This window comes from Perissodus microlepis, chromosome 4 (assembly GCF_051167445.1).
Source record: "Perissodus microlepis isolate ML-2025 ecotype Zambia chromosome 4, ASM5116744v1, whole genome shotgun sequence".
Lineage (NCBI taxonomy): Eukaryota > Metazoa > Chordata > Actinopteri > Cichliformes > Cichlidae > Perissodus > Perissodus microlepis.
Window position 1 is genome coordinate 20,587,726 of NC_140464.1, and position 22,845 is coordinate 20,610,570.

A 22,845-nucleotide genomic window follows, 5' to 3' on the forward strand; every position below is an offset into this window, starting at 1 on the left:
TTGCTCACCAAAGTGAGTCTCTCTGCGTGTTTCTTACTCTCTTTCATATATTTGTTTGTTCCTGAATTTTTGTGATCCAGAGGCCAAGCTCGGGCGGTACTATGACGACTACTCTCCCCTGCGTCTGTCCATCCACTCGCTGTGTACCAGCCACCACCTGGACCTCTTCATCACTTTTATCATCTGCGTCAATGTCTTCACCATGAGCATAGAGCACTATAAACAACCAGTGGTAATGCGTGCCCCTACAAACTTGCTCAAATGGAAAATGTTGTGAAAGATGTCTCAAATTAATCTGTACGCTTCTCCTTACATTCAATCTGTGCACTCAGTATTTAGGAGAGGTTCTGAAGTACTGTAACTACGTGTTTACCTGCATCTTCGTCGTTGAGGCCCTCCTCAAACTTGTGGCATTTGGCATACACAGGTTCATCAGAGACAGGTACAACAATGAGAATCTCTATAGCATTGTTTCCCACTAAAGTAAATGTAACTATCTCGCATAAAATGGTTACAAAAATAATTCCCTACTTAATGTGTGAATTCCTGCCTTCCTTATTTTCCGACAATTGTATTGACAGCACTGGGTGGTCAGGGTACTTATCTTTTTTAGAGTACCCAGGTGGAGCATTATCATGGTTTGCCTCAGTGTTTTCCCTACAAAAGAGATTAGTGGGTGGGCTGCCCATTAATCTAAACAGCCTCCTCACTATTTAGCATCAGCAGCCAGGCAGCAGCAACATTTCATCTTCTGTTCCCACCTGTTCTCCTTTTCAGCTAACTCACAATAACCTTTAAAGACTAAGAAGGAATTTGTATTACTTGTTGTTACAATCACCCGCTGGTACTAGTTGAATATGCTGCATGAGCGATGAAAGAGAAGCACTGTATCTTGTGTCTTATTTTTTATTGATTTATTTTTTTGCCCTTTTCTTTTCTACCCGACTAAAAAATATTCTCAGGTGGAATCAGCTGGATTTAGCTATAGTGGCATTGTCCATCATGGGCATCGTCCTGGAGGAGCTGAAAATGAAAGGCACATTACCAATAAATCCAACCATCATCAGGATCATGAGAGTGCTCAGGATAGCACGAGGTACACATACGCTTACCAATCTATCCTTGCTTATGTCGTACACACTTACATAATTTCACTCTGTTAAGTTATCCTAAATATTCTAATAGATTTGGCATCAAAAGGAGGATCTCAGATGTAGATAAAACAGTTTCCTACTAACCCTTTTTCACAATTATCACAGTAAAATGGCTTTTTCAATGTCTCTCTGCAGTGCTGAAGCTTCTAAAGATGGCCACAGGGATGAGAGCTCTGTTGGATACTGTCATGCAAGCACTGCCGCAGGTAAACATGGACTCTGTAATGTCTCAACCACAAAAAAGTGGTTTTGCTTTTTTTTTCTTATTTATGAAAACAGGGTCAGGATATGAATTTTGTTCAGAATAGACAGCCCTGAAAGATTTATGCTTTTTAATAAATATTTAATTCCAGGCGTATCCTTCCACATTACAAAATTCATATCCTGACCCTCAAGTGTGTTTGTTTCTTCGGATTTTCGCCGGCTTATTGCACATCACATTTGGTTTTCTTAGTAAATGTGCCTTATAATAAATGGCACGCACACTGCACACAAGAGGAATTTTATCACAGAGTCAGTGAGTTCATTAGTCAAATGGATACCCGTGCACATTTTTGCCACCGATCTTGTGATTTCTTTTTTTTTTTTTTGAGTCACACTGTTCCTCCCTTGTGCTCCTTTTTGTGCTTTTGCTATTTTGTCAATGCACCCACCATTTTTTTTAGGCGTGTCAGCAGATGTCGCGGATGTATCTCCCTGTTATTGCGTGGCTCAAATCTTAGAGGCAAAGAGCAGCTGCGCCAAAGATTATGATGTGTGTGCAGTGACAGACGTTGTTCTGCTATTTTCTAAATGTCAAGTATTCGGATATAACCATCCCGGGCACAGAGTGCACGAGGAAAGATTTTTAGAAACTGGAAAAGGAGATGAGACATGTTGGTAAATGATGGCATGATGCACATGTAGTCATAGGAGGTGCACACTGTGCAAGTTATTTTTTAATTTTTAAATTTTTTAATTTTTTTGACACTTTTTATTTGTTTAGGAACATTTTTATGCAACAAGATAAAATAAAAAAAGAAAAAGAAAAAACAGAAACAGTATGAGGTCATGGGAAGATAACATACGCCCGTACATACATCTGCACATCCACACATACATACGTCAGCAAGTCTGCATTACTAATTCTATGCATTAAAGGGTGCTGCCACAAGCTGTAAAGTCCAGCCATTTTCTCCATCGTCTCCTTCCCAAATCTCCCTGCAGTCGCAGAGTGAAAGTCAATCATTCCATCAATTTGACGTCTTCCACTATAGAGGTAAAAAGTGTTACAGTGGGAGGATCTCTACAGAGCCAGCGTTTTGTTATGGCCTTCTTCGCAGAAGCCAAGAGAACTTTCAGAAGATAAACATCATCTGCAACTAAATCGTCTGTAAAATATCCCAGATACAATGAGGTAAATGTACAAGACACGTGGAATCCCAACACCTCTGTAATTATCTTTACAACTTCCGTCCAGAAGGGTCGTATGAGTGGGCAGGACCAGAATATATGACCGTAATCAGCCATGTCTTCCCCACAATTCCTCCAGCAAAATGCAGGTGTAGCACTGAATTTAGACTTCTGTTTAGGCGTTATGAAATAGCGTATAATGTTCTTCCAGCAGAAGTCCCGCCACATGTTGGAGTTAGTTGTGGTAAACTGTGTCTCCCAGATCCGTGCCCACCCATCTTCTGTAATCACAATGTCCATTTCTTTTTCCCATTTCTGCTTTATGTAAATCGTTGAGTTCCCTTTGAGCTTAGTCATACATTTGTACAATTTACTTATCAAGGCTCTGTTACTCCCAGAGTCATAAGCATCAATGAAAATATTAACAATCGAGAAGTCTCCACGGACACAGCTCTTTAGTCTTTTGCCAATATAGTCACGGAGTTGCAAGTATCGAAAAAAGTCTTGTTTCTCGAGGTCGTAAGTCTTGCATAGGGTATCAAAGGCCATAATTTTAGATTTTACAATAACCGAACACCCAGCAGTGATTCCATGCCACACCCATTGTTTAAATCTACCATCGTGGGAAGCAGGTAAAAAATCAGGGTCATACGCTGGCCACCTCAGAAGTTTTATCTCTTCCTGGAGTTGTGCCTGCTTGACCACTCCCCTCCATATTTTTAATGTAAAAGTGACCCAGTGGCTGGGCGTCAAGGTATCGTCCAAATCAGAAGCTGCGTGACCAAGTCTAGACTGGATTGGCGTGTCCGAGAGAGACATCTCAATCGTCTTCCACCTCGCACAAAAAGATGGATTACACCAACACACCAAGGACCTCAGCTGAGCAGATAAGTAGTAATCCCTTAATGAAGGTAGAGCCAAGCCCCCTTTTTCTTTCGGCAACTGCAAAGTAGAGAACTTCACCCTTGGTCTTTTGTTAAGCCAAATGAATCTCGAAATCTGTTTATTCCATTCCCTGAATTGCTTCTCTGGAATTTGAATAGGTAAAGCAAGAAAAAGATAGAGTAGTTTGGGAAGAATACTCATTTTAATTATCTGTATCCTGTTGCCAAGGTCGAGAGGGAGCAAGGCCCAAATGTTGAGATCGCTATATATTTCTCTATTAATACGACTGTAATTAATATCATACAGTTGTGTCAGATCTCTAGGCAGAAACACTCCACAATATTTGATAGCAGTTGCCTCCCAATTAAACTTGAATTTTGACAATAGTGTCTGGTCTGGAGAAAAATTAAATGTCAGAACTTGAGTTTTTTTGACATTAAGAACATACCCTGAATACAGGCCATATGTTTCCAACATCCCCATTAACACTGGTATACCTGAGCTGGGATCCGTGATTGTCACCAAGACATCATCTGCGTATAAACACACCTTGTACTCGTCCCCTCCTATTACAATCCCTTTCAACGATGTTTCCTGACGTATAGCCTGGGATAGAGGTTCTTTAAACAAGTTGAAGAGGTAGGGGCTTGCTGGACACCCCTGTCTACATCCTCGTTCTAAAAAAATAGTATCGGAGAGGCTACCGTTAATTTTTATTCTGGCAGTAGGGAGAGAATAAAGAGCTTGGAAACATTTTATAAACTCGCTACAGAAACCAAATCTTTTCATCACTAGGAAGAGGAAGTCCCAATTCACTGAATCATACGTTTTTTCAGCATCTAAGCTAAGAATAATTGAGCTTTTTTTCTTATTGTTAACGTGTTCGATGATGTGTAAAGCTCGCCTAATATTATCGTGGGTTTGTCTATTTTTCAAGAAACACGTTTGGTCTTCATCAATCAAAGAAGGCATTACAGCATCCATTCTTCACACCAAAATAGTTGTGTATAGTTTATAATCTGAGTTCAGGACACTTATCGGCCTATAAGATTTGCAGTTTAGTCTATCCTGTCCCCCCTTTGGCAAAACAGATATGAAGGCCTCCTTCCAAGAGGGAGGTACCAGACCTCCTTTCAAAATATAATTAAAACTAGTTTCCAACAGGGGAAGAAGGCTTTCCCTCATGGTTTTGTACCATTCGGCAGGGAGCCCGTCGGTACCTGGTGATTTATTGGATTTAAGGCTGGAAATAGCTTTAATTATTTCTTCCCGAGATATTAAGGACGTTAACTTACTATTTGCTTCTCGACCAATCGTAGGCAGGTCTAAGGAATTCAAAAAGTCAGTTATCTTATTTACATCACCCTGAGTAGATTGACTATATAACGATTTGTAATACATTTCAAACGCTTTTTGAATTTTATCCAGGTCAGTTACAACATTGTTACCAACTGACTCTCTAATCTTATAAATATTATTTTCAGCTTGCTGTTTTCTAATCCGCCACGCTAACTGCTTCGCCGCCTTAGGCCCCGCCTCATAATACCTCTGTTTCATAAATCTTATGTTTTTCTCTACTTCTTCGCTCAATATCTTATCTATCTCCTGCTTAATCTGTCTGATCTGGTGGGTTACTGTAGTATTTTTATCCTTCAGACCTGACTGTTCCAAGGCCATTAATCTATCCTGCAGTTGTAACAATTCTTGTGACTTTTTCTTTTTAAGCATGGTCGACCACGCAATTATTTTTCCTCTGAGGACAGTTTTGGCTGCATCCCACACAATACTGTGATTTGTCTCTCCATTATCATTGTCCTGCAGGTACAAGTTGAGATCGGCTGTCATTTGTTTCACAAAAGCAGGGTCATTTAACATACCGGTATTTAGTCTCCTCAAAGTTGTCTTCCGTGTCCCATCCAAATGTAACGTTATATAAATTCCACTGTGGTCAGAGAAATCTCTTGGACCTATTCTGCAATCTTTTATCCTGTGTAAATCCCTATTAAACATAAAACAGTAATCTATCCTCGAATACACTAAGTGTCGAGCAGAGTAAAAAGTGAATCCTGACGCTGACCCATGGATAGATCGCCACACATCAATAAGTCCTAATTCCGTTAACATTCCTTTAACTCGTTTCTCTCCAGACGTGCTTTTCCTGTCCCTATTATTTGAGTCTAATCGGGGGTTTAACAGTAAATTAAAATCTCCTGCACAAATAAGAGTTCCCACCGTTTCCTTAGAGATCAAATCAAATATCTTCTTAAAGAAGCTTGCGTTGCTTCCTGGGGGTGCATAGACATTTAATAGTGTGACCGCCTTATTCTCTATTCTACCTTTTACTAAAACAAACCTACCTTCCTTATCACTTATATTAGATATATGTTCAAATTTTATTTTATTTGAGATAAGGATAGCTACTCCTCGTTTTTTCCTGGCCCAATACGATGAATAGAATGTATGCTCACCCATCTTTTTTAATTTCTCATGTTTTGCATTGTCTAGATGAGTTTCTAGCCAATATGCCAAATCTACTGTCTCCTTTTTCAATTTGGCAATTAATTTGCTTCTTTTAATAGGGCTATTCAGGCCATTTACATTTCGTGACAGCATTTTATAGAAATTATAAGCCATCAAGTGGATATGTGGAATACAACATAATCAACCCAGACCTCAGAACATCACAACCAGAACTCACTGAACAGCAAACACACCAAACATTAACAAGAGCTTCCAATACAAAGGATATAAGAGTGTCCTTTGACATTGAGGGGACTGGCCACAAGGTGGGGCCCCTCATCCGACAAGGGGGGAGTGATCGACAAAAAAGCCAAAAAAGGGCAAAGAATAAGCAAAAACAGTTTCTTATCGCTACTAGAAATAACTTGGTGGTTCTCTAACCATGTCCGTAGGCACCAACCTAAAGAAAAATGAATTCTGAAGGATACAAAAGTCAGTGTTCCCACGGTTAGATTATCAAAACTCTACCGCCAGCTAACTCATCGTTGTCCCACCATCAGCTGCTCACTCGTCTGCTGGCACTTTTTCTTGCTCCCTCTGGAATGCTTGGAGTTTTTCCCGAACGTGCTGCTGGAAGCCGCCCCCGCAGTGTGCTGTCTGCGTTTCCCAAGGAAGTAGCTGCCTTATCGTGTCCTCTGTCATCCTGTTGGTTTGGTTCCCCAAGGTGATCTTACCCACGGCTATTCCCCGCTTTCTTAAATCCTCGGCAGCTTGGGTCGCGGTATTATATAGGACATTGCCTGACGCATAAAACACTCGCATCTTACTTAGTGGTGTCTGGAAGCGGATCCCGCTGTCCTTCAAAGCCTTCTTAACTGGGATATATTCCCGTCTCCTTTTCTGCACTTCCAGGGAGTAGTCATGATCGAAATACACCCGTTTGTTTTGGATATGTACCCCTTTGTTCCATGCCGTGCGGAGAATCTCTTCTTTAACGGAGAACCGGAGGAAGCGCACTATTATTGAGCGTGGTGGGGCGTTCGGTGGTGGTTTTGGTCCCAACGCGCGGTGTGCGCGCTCAATGCCGAGGGCACGGTCCGGGCCGAAATCTTCGCCCCCCCCCCCCCTTCAACAAAGGTAGTCACCGACGAGCCCTCCGAGTTTTCCGGTACGCCGTGAATCCGGATGTTTTTGCGCCTAGCGCGGCCCTCCATATCGGACACCTTTTCCTGAAGCGCCCGTTGATTTTCCAACAGCTGCACAAGTGTATCCCTAACACCAATGTCCCAGCGTTCCGAGTCAGCCATGTTGTCCTCGACGTGCTTTAGCCGACCAGTCATCTCCTCTACCTGATCCGCCATCTCGTGTAATCTTTGATTCAATTCCTTAGAGAGTTCGGCCATTTGCTTCTTTATATCCTCCCGAAATGCCATACCAAATGCTTTGAAGTCACTTTTCAATTCGGTTCGCAATGTAGCCATTTCGGCCACCAGTACGCTACTCACAGCATCCCGAAGCCAACCCAGACCTTCACCTCGGTCGCCATCTTGTCCCGATGCGAGGCTTGCCTCACTAGCCGCGGCGTCCTTCTCCATTTCACAGTCAAGAATGTTTCGTAGCCCGTATCCTCCCTTTTTAGATTTATCCCCACTCATTCTTGCGTCAAAAAATGGCAATGTAGCCCTAATACAGCTCTCGAGTCCGGGGAAACACACGGTTGGTGCCGGAGGTCACTCTCTATGCGGCCATGCGGTGCTACAAGCCACCGGAAGTCGAATTTTTTGATTTTTAAGCGCGCAAGGGATTTCTCCGCAGTGTTGCCAACTTAGCGACTTTGTCGCTATATTTAGCGAGTTTTCAGACCCCTTAGCGACTTTCTTTCAAAAAAAAAAAAAAAAAAGTCGCTAAAAAAAGACGTGAAAGCGCGTATCGCTTTTACTCTCAACAAGCAGCGGGTGCTGTAACGCAGTCAGTTCTTCTTTTACTCTTTTACTCTTATGCTGTTTTGTGGATCACAAGGTTTAAAACTACTTATAAACACACACACACAAAGTAACTCCACCAGAGTGCCTATTTCGGGTCACTTTTGCCGGTCCAAGCTCGGGTAAAGGAGCAGCGTTGGAATTGTGACATTAAAAAAAAACAATAATTGCTAAAAGAAATTTAATTTGTAGTTCTAAATAAACTCTAAATGCATTTAGGACATTTTTTACTCACTTTATGTCTCTTCCATGATGTTATTTCTCTCTCCAACAACATAGGTTACAATTAGATTAGCATGACCAATTATGCAAATTAGGCGATGACGTCATTTAGCGACTTCTAGCGACTTTTAGGACAGCCAATAGCGATTTTCCTTACTGAGGAGTTGGCAACACTGTTTCTCCGTGCAATGGGTAGAAAAAGGAAAAAGAAGTATTTTATGCTAATGCATAAATAAGCATATGTGGTATCAAATAAATGCAACAAGACAAGAGCACTCAGAGAGCACATCTCCCCTCAAAGGGAAAGGGCTGTACTAAAACGCTGATGTTTTATGAATTTTTTTTATTACAACATGCTGACATCAGGTTGTTTTTATAACAATATGCTGATGTCTGACCTTTAACACATTTATAGTGTTTTTTATTGTCTTTACCAATATAACTGGGGCAGAGATGGCTGATTTGGCTTCTATAAGCTGAAAGAAGTTGTGATTTTAAGATATTTTCATGCACTGTGTAATTTTGGGAAACTTTCTGGTGTCATTGTGATGTCATGGGCATTGTATTAATGTACAGCTCTCCCCATGCCCATTCACATGATATATTACTTGATATGGTTTCTTTAAATGTTTTTTCAAGGTCAACTTTTACCTTTGGCACAAACAATAAAGGTCAAGGTCAGATCCCTGGAAAACTGAGGTGCTCGTGCCAAGCAAGGCTTGTTTTTATTGTTTTACCCATTTGATGTGATCTTGATGTGATTTTCACCTAAATGAAACCAACTTGTACCATCACACAAAATATGAAAATGAGATCTTGGAAACTGTGGATGCTAGACTGCTAACAAACAGACAGACAAACAAATGGAGTCAGTTATATACTCCCTCTCGATTATATACTCCGGAGACAATGCCTTCTTATCCCTGGATCTTTAATGTTTTAAATGGTACTGTTGTTTTTTTGCAGAAGATATCTAACATGTTTTGGGGTTTGTTTTTTTCTTTTTCCTTCCAGGTGGGAAATCTTGGTCTTCTCTTCATGCTGCTCTTCTTCATCTATGCTGCTCTGGGAGTGGAGCTCTTTGGCAAACTGGGTCAGTCACCAGCAAGAAAAAAAACAAAACAAAGACACACACACACACTGCTCCACACACTTTGCCAGAATCCAAGCATCACTATTACAGTCACGATTTGCGGCAAATTTCCCCCCTTTTTTGTATCCTCATTGCCCCCCCCCCTTTCCTGTTTTGACCAAGGAAAGATCACATTTGCATGATCCCATTTATTTACATTATTGCTTCTTCAATGGACTTACTCTGTCCAACTCATTTTGCCTGAGTTTGTGTGGGAAAAGTGTTAGAAAAAAGGAAAAAAAGGACTTCTGGGAAGATGAAATGAAAAACAACTTTCTGATAAAGAGGTTGCTTTCGGTGAAATGTTATGATCCTCTGCTACACGCTGGGAATAGAAGATGATGTCTGTTTTGCCGATTTATGCAACATGACCCATCTTCAGCTTTTGCAGAGATTTTTATGAATGTTTGGAAGTGCCAAGCTAAATGCTGATTCATGCCTGTAAGGGTGAAATATGTTTTAACTTTGGAAGTTTTGAAGGAAACATCGTGGCGGTGGAGAACAGGAACGTTCCCTGCATTCACACCAGTAAGAAAAAGCTAAACCTCATCTTCGAACTTACTTGTGTCTCACACCCCCTCCTGGTACATAGGCCGTCGACAAGTCTTTAGTTTTATTATAACATGGTGTTTTATACATTTTCACCATGGAAGAGGAATTTAAACTGACCAACAATTATGCGACTAACTGACAGATCTTAGACAAGCGTACGTTGGCAGACTCTGTCCAAGGTATCTGCCCAAGGCTGTGTAGATAGGATGAGGGCACGAGGGGCTGAATGAGTGTTTAAATGTTAATACAGTTCTGGCTTCATGTCATTTCAGGGTCAGGTGTTTTCAGCATAGCTTGTAATTAACATATTCCAGTGTGGATCTGAATCTAGATTTAATAATTTATCTGGTAGTCTACACCCAGATGAATCCCGATTTCCAGTGGGCAGGAGTTAAAGGAAGATTACCCGAGAAAGGTAAAACAAAGGGGGTAGAATAGTAAATGGTCTATACAGGAGCGAGCTCCGACTGAGAGGAAAGAATATTTAGTAAGGTGTGAAAGCAAGGAAACATTGACTTGAGTGACTTAATAGATCTCATTAGTTTTCCTCATTAGGTCTAATTAGGTCTAAGTCGCCACTGTTAGATGAAACTCTCTCTCTCTCTATATATATATATATATATATCTTTTAAATGAGTTTTCTTACAATCTGATCTTGTGAAATAATTTTTTTTATGTCTAAAAATATGTGTTTTTGCTAATGATGTAGACATATTAAAGGTGCACACGTGAAATACCTGCAGTCCAAAAAAAAGAAAAATGTCAGGTGTTTAACGTTTGACTGAATATATTTGAACTGAAGCTGCTTTTTCTGAATTCTCAGCAGCCTCCGACTCAGTCGTCTCCCATTTGTTAGAGCCACAACGAGCGTTTCAGTCTTGCATCAGTATAGCTTGATTTCATTACAAGTTACGCAAACCTTCCCTATCCATTTCCTCTGTGCTACACTCTCACATTGTTTAATCCTCTTATTTGTCTCCTGGTGACTGATGCTTAGAATAATAAACATGGTACATAATACTCCAAGGGATGTGTTATTCTTCTTAAGCATGCTGTTAATGTGACCTCAGGTTTGAGGCAAGGGAGGATATCTTCTGGTGGCTATTCTCTTTCTGTAAACAAGGCCTCGAGAGCTTTCTGTTAAACTGACCCAAAGACTTTTCGCTGTCTCCTGGAAGACTTTTCTCATTCGCTCTCCTGTGCCACGTCCATAGGGAGACGCCACTTGGAACTAGTTTACTCTGCATTTATATGATTGAAGAAGAAGTTGTATTTTGTATGGAAGTGCGGCACGTTGTATTTCTCGTCTTCTTTTCATCACCATGTTTATAGCGCAGCTTAATTAACGTCTTCTTCTGTTTGCTTTGATTAGAGTGCAGTGACGACAACCCATGTGAAGGTCTGGGTCGTCACGCAACCTTTAGAAATTTTGGGATGGCCTTTCTCACACTGTTTCGAGTGTCCACTGGAGACAACTGGAATGGGATTATGAAAGTATGAACAGACACACACACACAAACGCGCTTGTATGCACAACATGAGCTCTAATAAATGATGACTAGATTATCTCATAACCGCAGAGAGCGACGACCTCGAAAAGCAATTATGAAATGATAAAGTAGCTTAGAGGAGACCAATGTCAAAACTTTCACATTTTGAGTTTTACTTTATTAAAAAATGAAATTCTGAACGACACAAAAATGTGATCGTGTACAAATGATGTGACAATGTCATGTATTTTTCTTTTTTTTAAATGAATTATAATTTTTAGGTATAGTGTAGAATCTCTTTAACAAGATATAGTTAGGGAAAAGGTGTCAAACACAAGGCCTGATGCTTAAAAAAATGACATGTTTGTTGAAGTCACACACCTTTTTTCTAATATTAAGATATTATGTGAAGGATTAAATGTGTAAGTAAACTTCTCCACTAAGGCTCAGACTGGGCCATAAGTGGCCCACAACATAAGCAATGCCTCTTGAATTCCAGCAGAGGGCGATGCCACACAGTTTCTCTTTTTAACCACTGCTTTAAAAAAGGCACTTTAAAGTAGATTTCTGTTTTTGTACAGACAGTTTGTTTTATGTTGTGTGTAAGAAATGTACGCGTCTGTCAGTTTGGCGATTTTTTTTGAGCTAATTCAATATAAAAACAGGACGTGATTTCATGCATATACCTTTTAGGAGTGATGGAGAGTGGGGGTTGTTTAACAATGTGCAATGTTTTTATTTCTTTTTTTACTGATTATGAACTACTATCATGTCTCTGTGTGTGCTTAAATTTGTGTTTCTTTGTTTCCTGAAGTTACAAATGAGTAAATGTGTAAAACTGTGATGCTTACAAAAGTCTTTGCAGCTGTGGATGCCCAGCTTTTTCAAGTGGTGACTGTGATTCGGTGTCGGGGTAAAACTATCTGCTTCTTCATTTTCTCTTCTTTTTCTTTTCAGGACACATTGAGAGAGTGTCACCCGTCTGACGAACACTGTTTACCATATCTGCCCTGGGTTTCTCCAATTTACTTTGTCACCTTTGTGCTCATGGCCCAGTTTGTTCTGGTCAATGTGGTGGTGGCTGTTCTGATGAAACATCTAGAGGAAAGCAACAAGGTGCAGTAACTTGAGTACTATCTCTTTGGTTTTTGGCTTTTTAAATGCACAGATATTAAGTAGATATATTTGCAGGATGCTAAAGAGGATGCGGAGATTGATGCAGAGATCGCCTTGGAAATGGATAGGGAGAGGGATCGCAGACTAAGCACAAATTCCAACAACAGCTCAGTCGGAGGGACCTATGTGGGGCCATGCTCAAATTCACCGGAAGAGGTAGGAAGACAAAACTGTGCTTATTAGCAATTGCAGCAGTATCAGCATTGTGGAACATGTTTTTTCATGTGTGCCAGTTACATTAATTCATGATAAAACAGTTTTGATACACCGTCACAGTTGTAACATAGTTGAACAAGTGAAGATTTTGTCCTCAAAGTTGATATGTTAGAAGAAGGAAAATGGGCAAACGTAAGGGTTTAATTGAATTTAAGAAAGGCCAAGCTATGATTTGTAGACGACTGGGTCTCCAAAGTTGCAGCTCTTGTGGGGTGTTCTCAAAAGTGGTCCAAGGAAGGAACAGTGAACAGATCACACGGGTAGGCCTTCACTCCCCACGTGCAATCTGATCCAACAGACGAGCTACTGTTGCATCAAATAAAACTACTGCTGATCTTTCTGCCGCCTCCCAAGGTGTGTCACTTACCTGGGGAACACCTGGCACCAGATGTACTATGGGAAGAAGGCAAGCTAGCGGAGGCAGTGTGATGTTTTAGGCAATGTCCTGCTGGGAAACCTCAGGTCCTTCCATTCATGTGGATGTTACTTTGATATGTACCTAAGCACTACTGCAGACCATGTACAGCGTTTCATAGAAACAGTACTCCCTGATGGCTGTGGCCTCTTTTGGCAGGATAATTGGGCTTGTCAAAAAGCAACAATGGTTCAGGAATGGTTTGAAGAGCACAAAAATAAGTTTGAGGTGTGGACTTGGCCTTCAAATTCCCCAGATCCCACTCCAATCAAGCATCTGTGGAATGCGATGGACAAACAAGTCTGATTGCTGGAGGCCCCAACTTACAACTTAGAGGACTTCAATGATCTGCTGCTAACATCTTGATTACAAACACCTCAGCACACCTTCAGGAGTCTAGTGGAGTCTATGCCTCGATGGGCCAGGGCTGTTTTGGCAGCAACAGGGGAAACTACACAATAATAGGGAGGTGGTACTCATGTTATGCCTGATCGGTGGAAATGCAATATTACTAATAAAACAAGGTATAAACATATACTTTGTTATTACATCTTACTGCTGGGTTACAGTCTTTTAACAAATATGAAAACATTTAAATACATGTTTTGGGTTGTGTATAGAGCTGGCATGTAATTCAGCCTAGGTTTGTCAGAGCCTGATGAAAAGATGGCAAACGATGCTCTCCTTTAACCTTTACCTTTAAGATAACTTTAAGAGACAGTTCTTTGAATTTGTGCGTGTGTGTGTGTGTGTGTGTGTTATTTTCAGTGGTTGTCCATACACTATCTTGCACCAGAAAGATGCCACAGACATGGCATTCATATTTTTACCTGTCTCAACCTGCAACACAGACGTCAGTCATCAGAATCACACAGCGCTCTATTCTTTCTTTGTAAAAACTGCAGCTGTTGGTTTTAGCACTGAGTGGTCTCTGTCTCCCCCTGCAGGAGGAAGAGGTGCAGTACAACAACCAGAACCTGCTGTCATCCAAGATCTCTGTATCCAGGATGCATTCTCTGCCAAATGACAGTTATATGTTTAGACCGGTGCGACCCGCCAGCGCCCCCTACCCTTTAGACGAGGTAGACCTGAGTCCCCAACACCAGCATTCAGGTAAACTAGATGTTAAATACTAAAATATTGATTGTGAGAGTAGCATCGCTTTATTATTGTGACATTTTGGCATTTTATTTAATCTGTGTGGTAAACAGACAGAGACACAGTTACTAAATTTGTTAACTAAACTTCACAAGGTCCAATTCAAACTAGTTAAAATAAAAGACGGAGTAATGTTTATCTCACATAGAGTCAACCTTATACCTATCCTACATAATGTTATCTTTTTTTCCCTGTAGTTTCACCTTCTGTGTGTTTAAAAAAGAAGTCAGAACATAAAGAAACAATGCTCAGAACACATCTCTAAGCACTAACAAGAACTGTTTCATTTGCAGTCAGAATCTAATGGCATGTTGTGTCCAGGCTGTGGACAGGCCCAGCTCTGTCCTAAGGTACTTACTGTAGTGGATGAGTCGATACACGTGAATACCTGCAACTTTCACACAGGCTCATCTGCTCAGCTGTGAAATGGCCGAATACTAAACTAGAGTGGTCGTTGTCTTCACAGTCAAGTTGCAAAGTCAGAAAAGTGCATATGTTTAAAAATATGCAGTCATCACTTCTCTTTTGTCTTTTGGTTATAGTCTAGTTAAAAACAAAAAAATGCTGGGATGCTGTGTCAGTGATTTGATTTCATTTTCATAAACCTCACATGCAATCAAAAGCACACAGATATCGCATCAGAGATGAAAACAGAGACATTTAGTTGTCTTTTTGGGTTCTCTCTGTGTACTCCGGCTTCCTGATTTCGTCTTCTTCTTTTTTTTGTTGTTGCATATTTTCACACTTAAATGTTTCAGACAGACAGAGATAGACAAAGATAACCTGAGGAAAACAAAATGCAGTTTTTAAATGAATATTTTGTGTATTAAATGAAAGAACTATCTAAACCTACCTGGCCCTGTGAGCCAAAGTAACTGCCCCTCTGTTAAATCATGAATTGACAGGTTAACTGCATTTTTTTTGGAAAGCTGGATTCAATTTTAGTAGCCACACTTAGGCCCGATTACTGTCAGACCTGCTGAATCAAAAAAATCACTTGAATAGATCCTGTCGGACAAACTCAAGGAGGTGAAAATATCTCAAAAAGCAACACATCATTTCAAGATCTAAAGAAACAGCTGAGAAACAGTCATTGGCATCTGTCAGTCTGGAAAGAGCTACAAAGACATTTCTAAGGCTAGCTTAGATCCATAATCCACAAATGGTGGAAACTTGGAAGAACTGTCACTTCCAAGGGTGGCAAAACCAGTTATTAAGTTTAGGGTGTAATTTTTCACACAGAGCCAAATTGATCCCTTAATGAATAAAAATAAATCATTTAAAAACTGCCTTTTGTTATTACTCTAGTTATCTTTGTGTAATATGAAAATCTGTTTGATCTAATAAGTGTTACAAATATGCAAGAAGTCAGGAATGGGGTAAGTACTTATTCACCTTTTGCACAGCATCCCAGCTTTTGTCAAAGTTGTGGTGTTTTAAGAATAATATTTTATCAACTGACTTTACACCTTGAACTGAAAATATCTACTTGAAATGAACTCGTTTACGCTCTGACTAACATTTTAATGTTTTATTTCTATTATATCTGCACACCCCGGTTCGGTGAGCCTTAATGCTCTCTGCTGCAGGTTCCAGAAATTTTCCTAGTTCACTGAACCTGTGTGTGCAGATCACCTGAGAGCCTGGCTACACAGTTTCACCACACAGATTGAACATCTGATGGATGTGCTCTCTTGTGCACTTGACACCTGACACATTAGAGCGCTATATGCTGTCAAGACCCTAATTTCCCTTGGCATGGCGCAGTAGAGACAAGTGAAACTGTTACTGTAACCAGGATCTAATGTGGAATTTTACATGCAGCAAGCTGGCCTTCTGCGACTATTTCCCTGAAAAGTCAGCTCGGTGCTGCTGCTCAGCATACAGTGTAACAACCTACTGTATGCGCTAATGATTTTTTTTTCTTTATCCAGGAAACACTTTATTTTGATAGCACATTTTAAAAAGCAAATTTTCAGCCCAGAAAACTTCTCCAGGCTTCATGTCTGAAGCTGTTATTTATGACCACATCTTCCACTTAAACTTTTATTTGAATGGCTGTTTGTAAGATCCGAATGTTCTATCATAATAAAGTGTTAGCGATGTCATACTTTGGCAATGACTCTTGAAATATAATGCTTTAAAAAGAACAGAAAATAACGTGTGTTTCTTTATGCCCAGCTGTGCACGTGTTTTCTCCAGAAGTGCATGTGTTTCTGTCATTTTTGTGTGTGTGTCGTGTTCTATCACGTTTGACTTGATGACATATATGCTTTGCACATGTCTCCCTGCAGTCTCAGTGATGTCGGTCCACTCCCAGCCCTGTGAGAGCCACTCTCTGCTCCAGGTTCCGGACATTTCCCCCGTTCACCCTCGGTCACCTCCATCCCTGTCTCTTCCTCGCATCGCCCCGCCAACACCCAGCCCCTCACCACGGGCCCTGCATAGGCAGGTGAGAGACCCCGTTTCACGCTTATAGACACACACACATACACACATTTCTTAGTCAGCAGCTTCTTATACCCATGCGTTCTGCTTTTCTGTTGCAGGTGGCGGTTAAAGTTGATTCTGTGGAGTCTCAGGGTTTTGAGCAACAGGAGAGGACCAGCTCAGTCCATCTGCCCCCCCTGTCCCCTTTACAGCTACCTCCTCATCCATCCTCCTCCTTGTCATCACCCCTGCCTGCTTCTCCCTCCTCCCCCTCCGCCTTCCCTCGCTATCGTCCTTCTCCTCTTCCTCCTCTGCTGTCTTCCCCTTCTTCTCTTCCTCCGCCGCCGTCCTCCCCTTCGCTGCTTCTCCCTCCACCTCCCTCGCCCCGCGCCCCCTTGAGGCCTGCCAGCCTCCGGAGACCAAGGCCGCCCTCCGCCATATCCCTCTGTGACCCGGCCGACGAGGAGGTGTATCACATCACCAGCTCTGCCGGCCACAGGTGGTGGGACGGGGAGGGAGGTGGGACGGAGAGCAGGGTTAAAGTGGGCCGCAGCCACTCCCTCTCCCCGTACACCTTGCCGTCCGCCCTCGACTCCTACTCCTCCACCTTTTCTCCTCCTCCTCCTCCGCTGCCACCATCCTCGTCGAGGAGCGCACTGAGCCTGCTTGGAGCCGGACTGAAGGACCGGGACTTCAGGAAAGGCTTCAGCATCGACAACCAGGGCTTCCTGGACAAGCCGCCATCACTGAATGCCGGATACGCCGACGACCAGCGGCGTCACTCTATCGAGGTTTGCCTCCCGCGGGCTGGAACAACCAGCTCTAACGAACACTTCACAGAGGAGGCCTACTGGCTGGAGAAAGGCGGTCCTGTGAGGGTGCAGTCTGTCAGGAGCAACCACAGAAAGAAGAAGATGAGTCCTCCATGTATATCCATTCACCCACCCTCAGAGAGGGAGCACGCTCAAACCGCCTCGCCCCCCAAATTATCTGATTGCAGCACGATGCTGAGACGCAGGACACCCTCCTACGACTTGACGCCACACATGCAGTCAAATACAAACGCCCAAGATGTGTCATCAGACGCAAACACGCAATCTCCAATGCACAGATCGCTAACGCCTGTCCACGTTCCTCTGCGAGCAAACTCTCCCACTCGGGCGCTGGCTCACTCGCGACCGTCTACCCCAACACGCACTCAGACACACACCCCTCCCCACGCCTACACGCCTACGCACCCACACATCCCCATCAGCCCGAACGTCTTTATCCAGCCTCACACCCCTCTTGTCCCAATGCCTTTCTCACAGACACGCCCTGTCTCCCCTGCTGCGGGGCACATCCCCCTCCCTCAGTTCACCTTCGACCAACCGCAGTCCAGATACATGAGCGGCCTATCAGCTGGCATATCAGACACCGACACGGCCACCTGCTCTTCCCCTTTCGACGGCAGGCTGGGAAGCGGCGCAGGATTCAGTGCAAAGAATCGGAGGACCGCCCAATAAACACCAGTCGTTTGATTCTGGAGGTGAATCTGGTTTTAAATCTCTGAGGCTGGAGCAGCGGCGCCTCGGCTAACCTCAGCAGAGATGGGAATAAGAGGTGTTTCTTTTCAGTTGTTTTTTTGTTAAGATGAATAATGAACAGACATTGATTACTCTTTCCAGAGAGAAGCTGGTACAGACTTGAATAAGAGACAATGAATTCATTTGTTTTATTTTAAACCCAGCTTGAAGGACAGCAGATCCACAGCTGGAGGCTGTATCAGGCAAACAGTGCTCACTGTACACGGTGTGTCGGGGACTAATGCAGATAACACACCAGGACTAAAGCCACCTAACTCCGTAGCCAAAGTTTTTTTTCACACACTGTCCTCACCTGCGCGAGCCAATCAGGAAGCAGCGTCTGGCTGACAACTTCTGACCTTTTAACGGGAAGAGGTTTGTGAAATGCGAGCGTAAGGGGGGGAATTGTGGGATATGCAACTTCAGGTTTTCTACAGAAGTTCTGCTTGCCCCTCCTCTGCTCCTCGGATCACATTGATCAGAGCAGAACTCTGTATGTGTGCGTGTGTGCGTGTGCGAGCGTCTGAGTTCTCTTACGTGCGATTACTGTCAAATCTGTTGTTATGGAAGTCGGCCATGTAGTTCTTACGCCTGTAAACGACAGAGAGGAGGAGCAGGGCAGAGCTGTAGTGCGTGTGTTTCTCTGTGTATCTGTGCAGTGTAAATAAAGGAAAATACTGTATTTGGTGAGGTAAAAATAGCTCTATCAATATGCACATATTTTTATAGAGATCTAAAAATGTTTTTTGCACACAAAATTTGAATTTCAACTTTGCTCGTTTCGTGTGTTCTCCTCCGTTGTCCTCTTGTGAATGTATGTCTCTTTTCAAAGAGCGAGGGAAGCCGTGAAGGAGAGCGCCCCTCTCCTCTCAGCCTGCTAGCTGAGGTCCAAGGAGAGCGGGTTTTATTTTTCTATTTTGAAAAAGAGATCGAAGAGAACAAGGGGGGGAAGGGTGTGTGTTTGTGTGTGTGTGATGTGTTTCTGTAGTTTTGTCTCAGATTTCTATGTAACCGGTGTCTAAATAGGTATCAGTCTTAAGAGTATGGGCTCAGTGATGCGAAGCATTTACAGAAAGAGCAATGTGAGTATATATTTGACTAAGATGTGCTAATTAGTTCACGCGCCCTAGCTCCACATTCAAATTTGGCCGTTATTAAATGGACCACATCCCTGCGGGGAGTTTAAAATCCAGAAATTTCAGGGCAGGGAAAAAAATAGATTTTTTATTTGCTTTGATTCATTCAAATGAAATGAATCATGGCTTCACTGAGCCTCTCCTCTACTGCTGTTTTCAAGCTGGATCAGCTTCGACACCTGTGTTTCTGTACATCTAAAGACAACCAAACTAACTAACTTACTAAATATGTGTAGCCAGAGTGCAATAATAATATATACTTGTGGAAAATATAGTTATCATCCACATTACATAAAAACAGCCACACTCTTGTATTCATACTGTAGAACTGCTAATACATGCTATAAACCCATTTTTTTATATGACGATTGAGAATAGCTCTCTCTCTCTCTGTCTGGTGTTCGTGCTTCTATAAGTACTCGTGCCCCGAGTGTGGGTGTGGCTGGAAGCGACGTTAGGTACTGTAGATTTCTCCAAAAGCTCAGGCCCACCCACTGATGGGGTTACTGTAAACAGAAGAGAGATCCGCACCTCTGCCGAGGACTCGACAAGCCATTTATCATTCCGCTTTTGTTTCTGTCCTCACTGATCGGCACCTCGCAACTTCAGACACATCGGTTTACTGACGCACCGGTTTGCCACATGTCACGTGGGCCATGCGTCCAGGAGCTCCATCGAGGAGCTGAATGTTTTCTTCCTTCTGTCCTGGCAGAGCACAATACGTAATTGATTCTGTTATGTGCACGGTGTGGTTTGGCACACACACACATATACACACACTCACACTTGAAGCATGCCTGTAAGCTTCATTGGTACAGATACCCTTTTCCAAGGCAGCTGGCTTGGAGGGTGTCTTTATTTTATTTTTATTTCTCGAGGGGGGGAGGGTCAGCGCACAACATGCACGAATCCTCAGTAATCTGAGTGAAAACCAAAGTGCTCCCATATCGTATCTGTAAACGCGCAAGGCTCCGTTCTTCGTGTTTGTGCAGATGAAAAGGAAAGAAAATCAACCAAACAAGTATTTGTGAAACAGCTGATCAGACAATTGCTGCAAATTTGCCCCCGGTCTGTCTCAAAGGGTACTAAATAATTAAAAAAGAGGTGATTTTTTTCTTTTTTACATTCATCAGATGCATAAACACAGAGCCAGGAATGAAATCAATTAATAAATCTCCATCTACATTCTCTTTGGCTTTCCCTTTTACCGAGCAGCACGTGTGTAGACAGACAGGTTTGGTGTTAAACACCTTTAGACACCGTTAAACACAGGGTCTCCTTAAAACTACAGTTGGCAACTGTGTAATCAGGTGGAAGGGACACACACACACACACACACCAACAATCCCTGAGTAAATGTTCCCATCTTGCAAAGGCAGAATGTAAAGCTCCTATAGGTCTTTTGGTGCCAGTCCTCGTTGAGCTCTGACACACAGGAGCATAAAGCTCACTGAATGACGTCGCACACGGCCACAGTTAGTCATTCCCCTGCTTCAAATCCTTTTTTAAAAACAAAATCATTTTTGTTTGCTTGAACACGCTGCTTCGTCTCGTTTCCTGTCCTCTTCCTGCACAACACCGTCAGCAACGGGAGGTTTTAGGTTCTCCGAAGAAAACCCTCTTCTCTAAACGGTATCGCCGTATTAATCGACACGGTTCGGTAGAGTGACTGTATAATTGTTCTTACGATTTTGCAGATCTTTGGATCTGAGTATTTAAATCCTGTTTTTGAGGAAACAGTTTTGACTATTGCATGTTTTGGTTTAAAAAGAAGACGCAGAAGAAGAAGAAAATAACTTTTGGGAAAGAATCATCTGGATGTTTTAGAGATTTTGATATTTGCATTTTCAGATGTTTCCATTTGTAGATCGACTACCTAATTGCACTGGGCTCTTAATAATTGGTATCTGATAAAATACTGATTAGACGACCCTATTCTTTATTGTCCAATGCAGTACTGGGTGGTTATTTACAGTGTGAGAACAGAGCTCCTGTTTATACAGTTTTATATAGAGAAATGGAAACCTGGTTGGTTCTGTTTTCTTAAGAACCAACATTATTTAATGTTGACATGAACTTTTTTTTTCCACTTCTCCTCCAGGTAATCTAAACATAGTAGAACACTGGTGATGGTGAAAATATTTATCTGATGTATATTTTATGTAGGAGTAGCCTCAGCCCTGATGCTCTGTAAAGGACTGATCAGCATAGTGGTTCATTTTCTTGACTAATATTGAACTGGTCCGGTGAAGGCGATCGCGCTCCTCACACGGCTGAACCTAGAGAGCAGCAGAAGGTTCAAACTGTGATAGAACTTGACTTTGATGAATCAGAAGCCTTGTTTTCTCCTTCCTTCCTTCCCTTACAACCCTTCAGCGACTGACCCAAGCACCCCCACCCCAAACCCCCCCTCAAGCCTTACAAGAAGGGGAGGAGGTGCATGTGTACTGTCTGTCAGACGAGAGTCAATGTGTCTGCAATAATAAGCCCCGCCCCCCTTGCCATTACTCCTCAAACGGGGAAAAAGGGAGGGGACAGGGATGGTGTTTAAAGGCTCGACACGCAGTTGGACTCTGTTGTATCGTTGATAATTAATGTGCGATGACCAACCATTGTCCTGAAGGATGTTTTCCTGTCAATTAAAAAACTGCATTTTTAAAAAAATTCCTGACAGTTTTGTTTGTTTGGGTTTTTTTTCTTCTGTTCATTGTGCTTATTTGCCCTTTAATAAATAATTCCTACTGTGTGTGGGCATGAGAGCCGGACCAATAAATAATCCAGACACAAGTTTTAGCTCATGTTACATTTATCAGTGTGTGTGTGTGGTTCGAGTGGGGATTTGAAAAGATTAAAGTTTTAACCTAAAATAATACAAATAAGAACATGCCAGCTACTTTTTTAAGGTGGCCTTTTTCTTAGGCTTCTTTCCCAATAACAGCTGGGATGCACTCTGAAGTTGATAAGGATTAAGAAGTCTTTCATAAAAGAGGCTATCAGCCTCTTAATAATACAATACATCTATTTAGCTGAGAGGCATCTACCAGATATTATTATAATATGGGATAAAGAAAGTATTTCTCATCTAACCTCTGGATCGATGGATAATATACAGTATTGTGAAATCTTGAGCTTCCCCTCATATCATAAGGAGCCAGACTTGCAAGGCAGACAGATATTTTTTCTTTCTTTCTTTTTATAAGTGGTCTTGACTACTATAATTCTCTGCCTTTCTGGAGATCTTGAAAAGTTTTTCTTTGGACATTGGCTGCTTTTCCACTCATTTTAAGTCCAGTCCTTGTACCTGACCGTTTTTCTGAGGAATTTTCTTTTTTAATTTATCTTTAGTCTTTCGTAAAGAAAGGTAACAGGGAGAAGAGGCGGAGTTGTGCCTAACTGCATACGAACTGGACAGAAAATCAGAGGCAACAGTCATGTCAGGTGAATCCAAAATGACATTTTTGGTCATACAGAGGAGGTAGG

At 42.1% G+C, this 22,845-nt stretch overlaps 1 protein-coding gene across 3 annotated transcripts in view; it reads left to right on the forward strand.

Moving 5' to 3' along the window:
- Positions 1–22,152, forward strand: part of cacna1ha (calcium channel, voltage-dependent, T type, alpha 1H subunit a) — a 135,712-nt gene extending 113,560 nt beyond the window's left edge. For 2 of the 3 annotated variants that reach the window (XM_084926410.1, XM_084926411.1), the window contains exons 28-38: positions 81–232; positions 333–442; positions 963–1,096; positions 1,290–1,360; positions 9,110–9,188; positions 11,152–11,273; positions 12,227–12,385; positions 12,461–12,601; positions 14,024–14,189; positions 16,529–16,686; positions 16,784–22,152. In XM_084926410.1, coding sequence (XP_084782536.1) covers positions 81–232; positions 333–442; positions 963–1,096; positions 1,290–1,360; positions 9,110–9,188; positions 11,152–11,273; positions 12,227–12,385; positions 12,461–12,601; positions 14,024–14,189; positions 16,529–16,686; positions 16,784–18,169 — 2,678 coding nt within the window. In that variant the 3' untranslated portion in view covers positions 18,170–22,152. Of the gene's footprint in view, positions 1–80; positions 233–332; positions 443–962; positions 1,097–1,289; positions 1,361–9,109; positions 9,189–11,151; positions 11,274–12,226; positions 12,386–12,460; positions 12,602–14,023; positions 14,190–14,527; positions 14,585–16,528; positions 16,687–16,783 lie in introns of those variants that run through there. The other variant, XM_084926412.1, reaches the window with a different exon arrangement.
- The last annotated feature ends 693 nt before the right edge of the window (positions 22,153–22,845 follow it).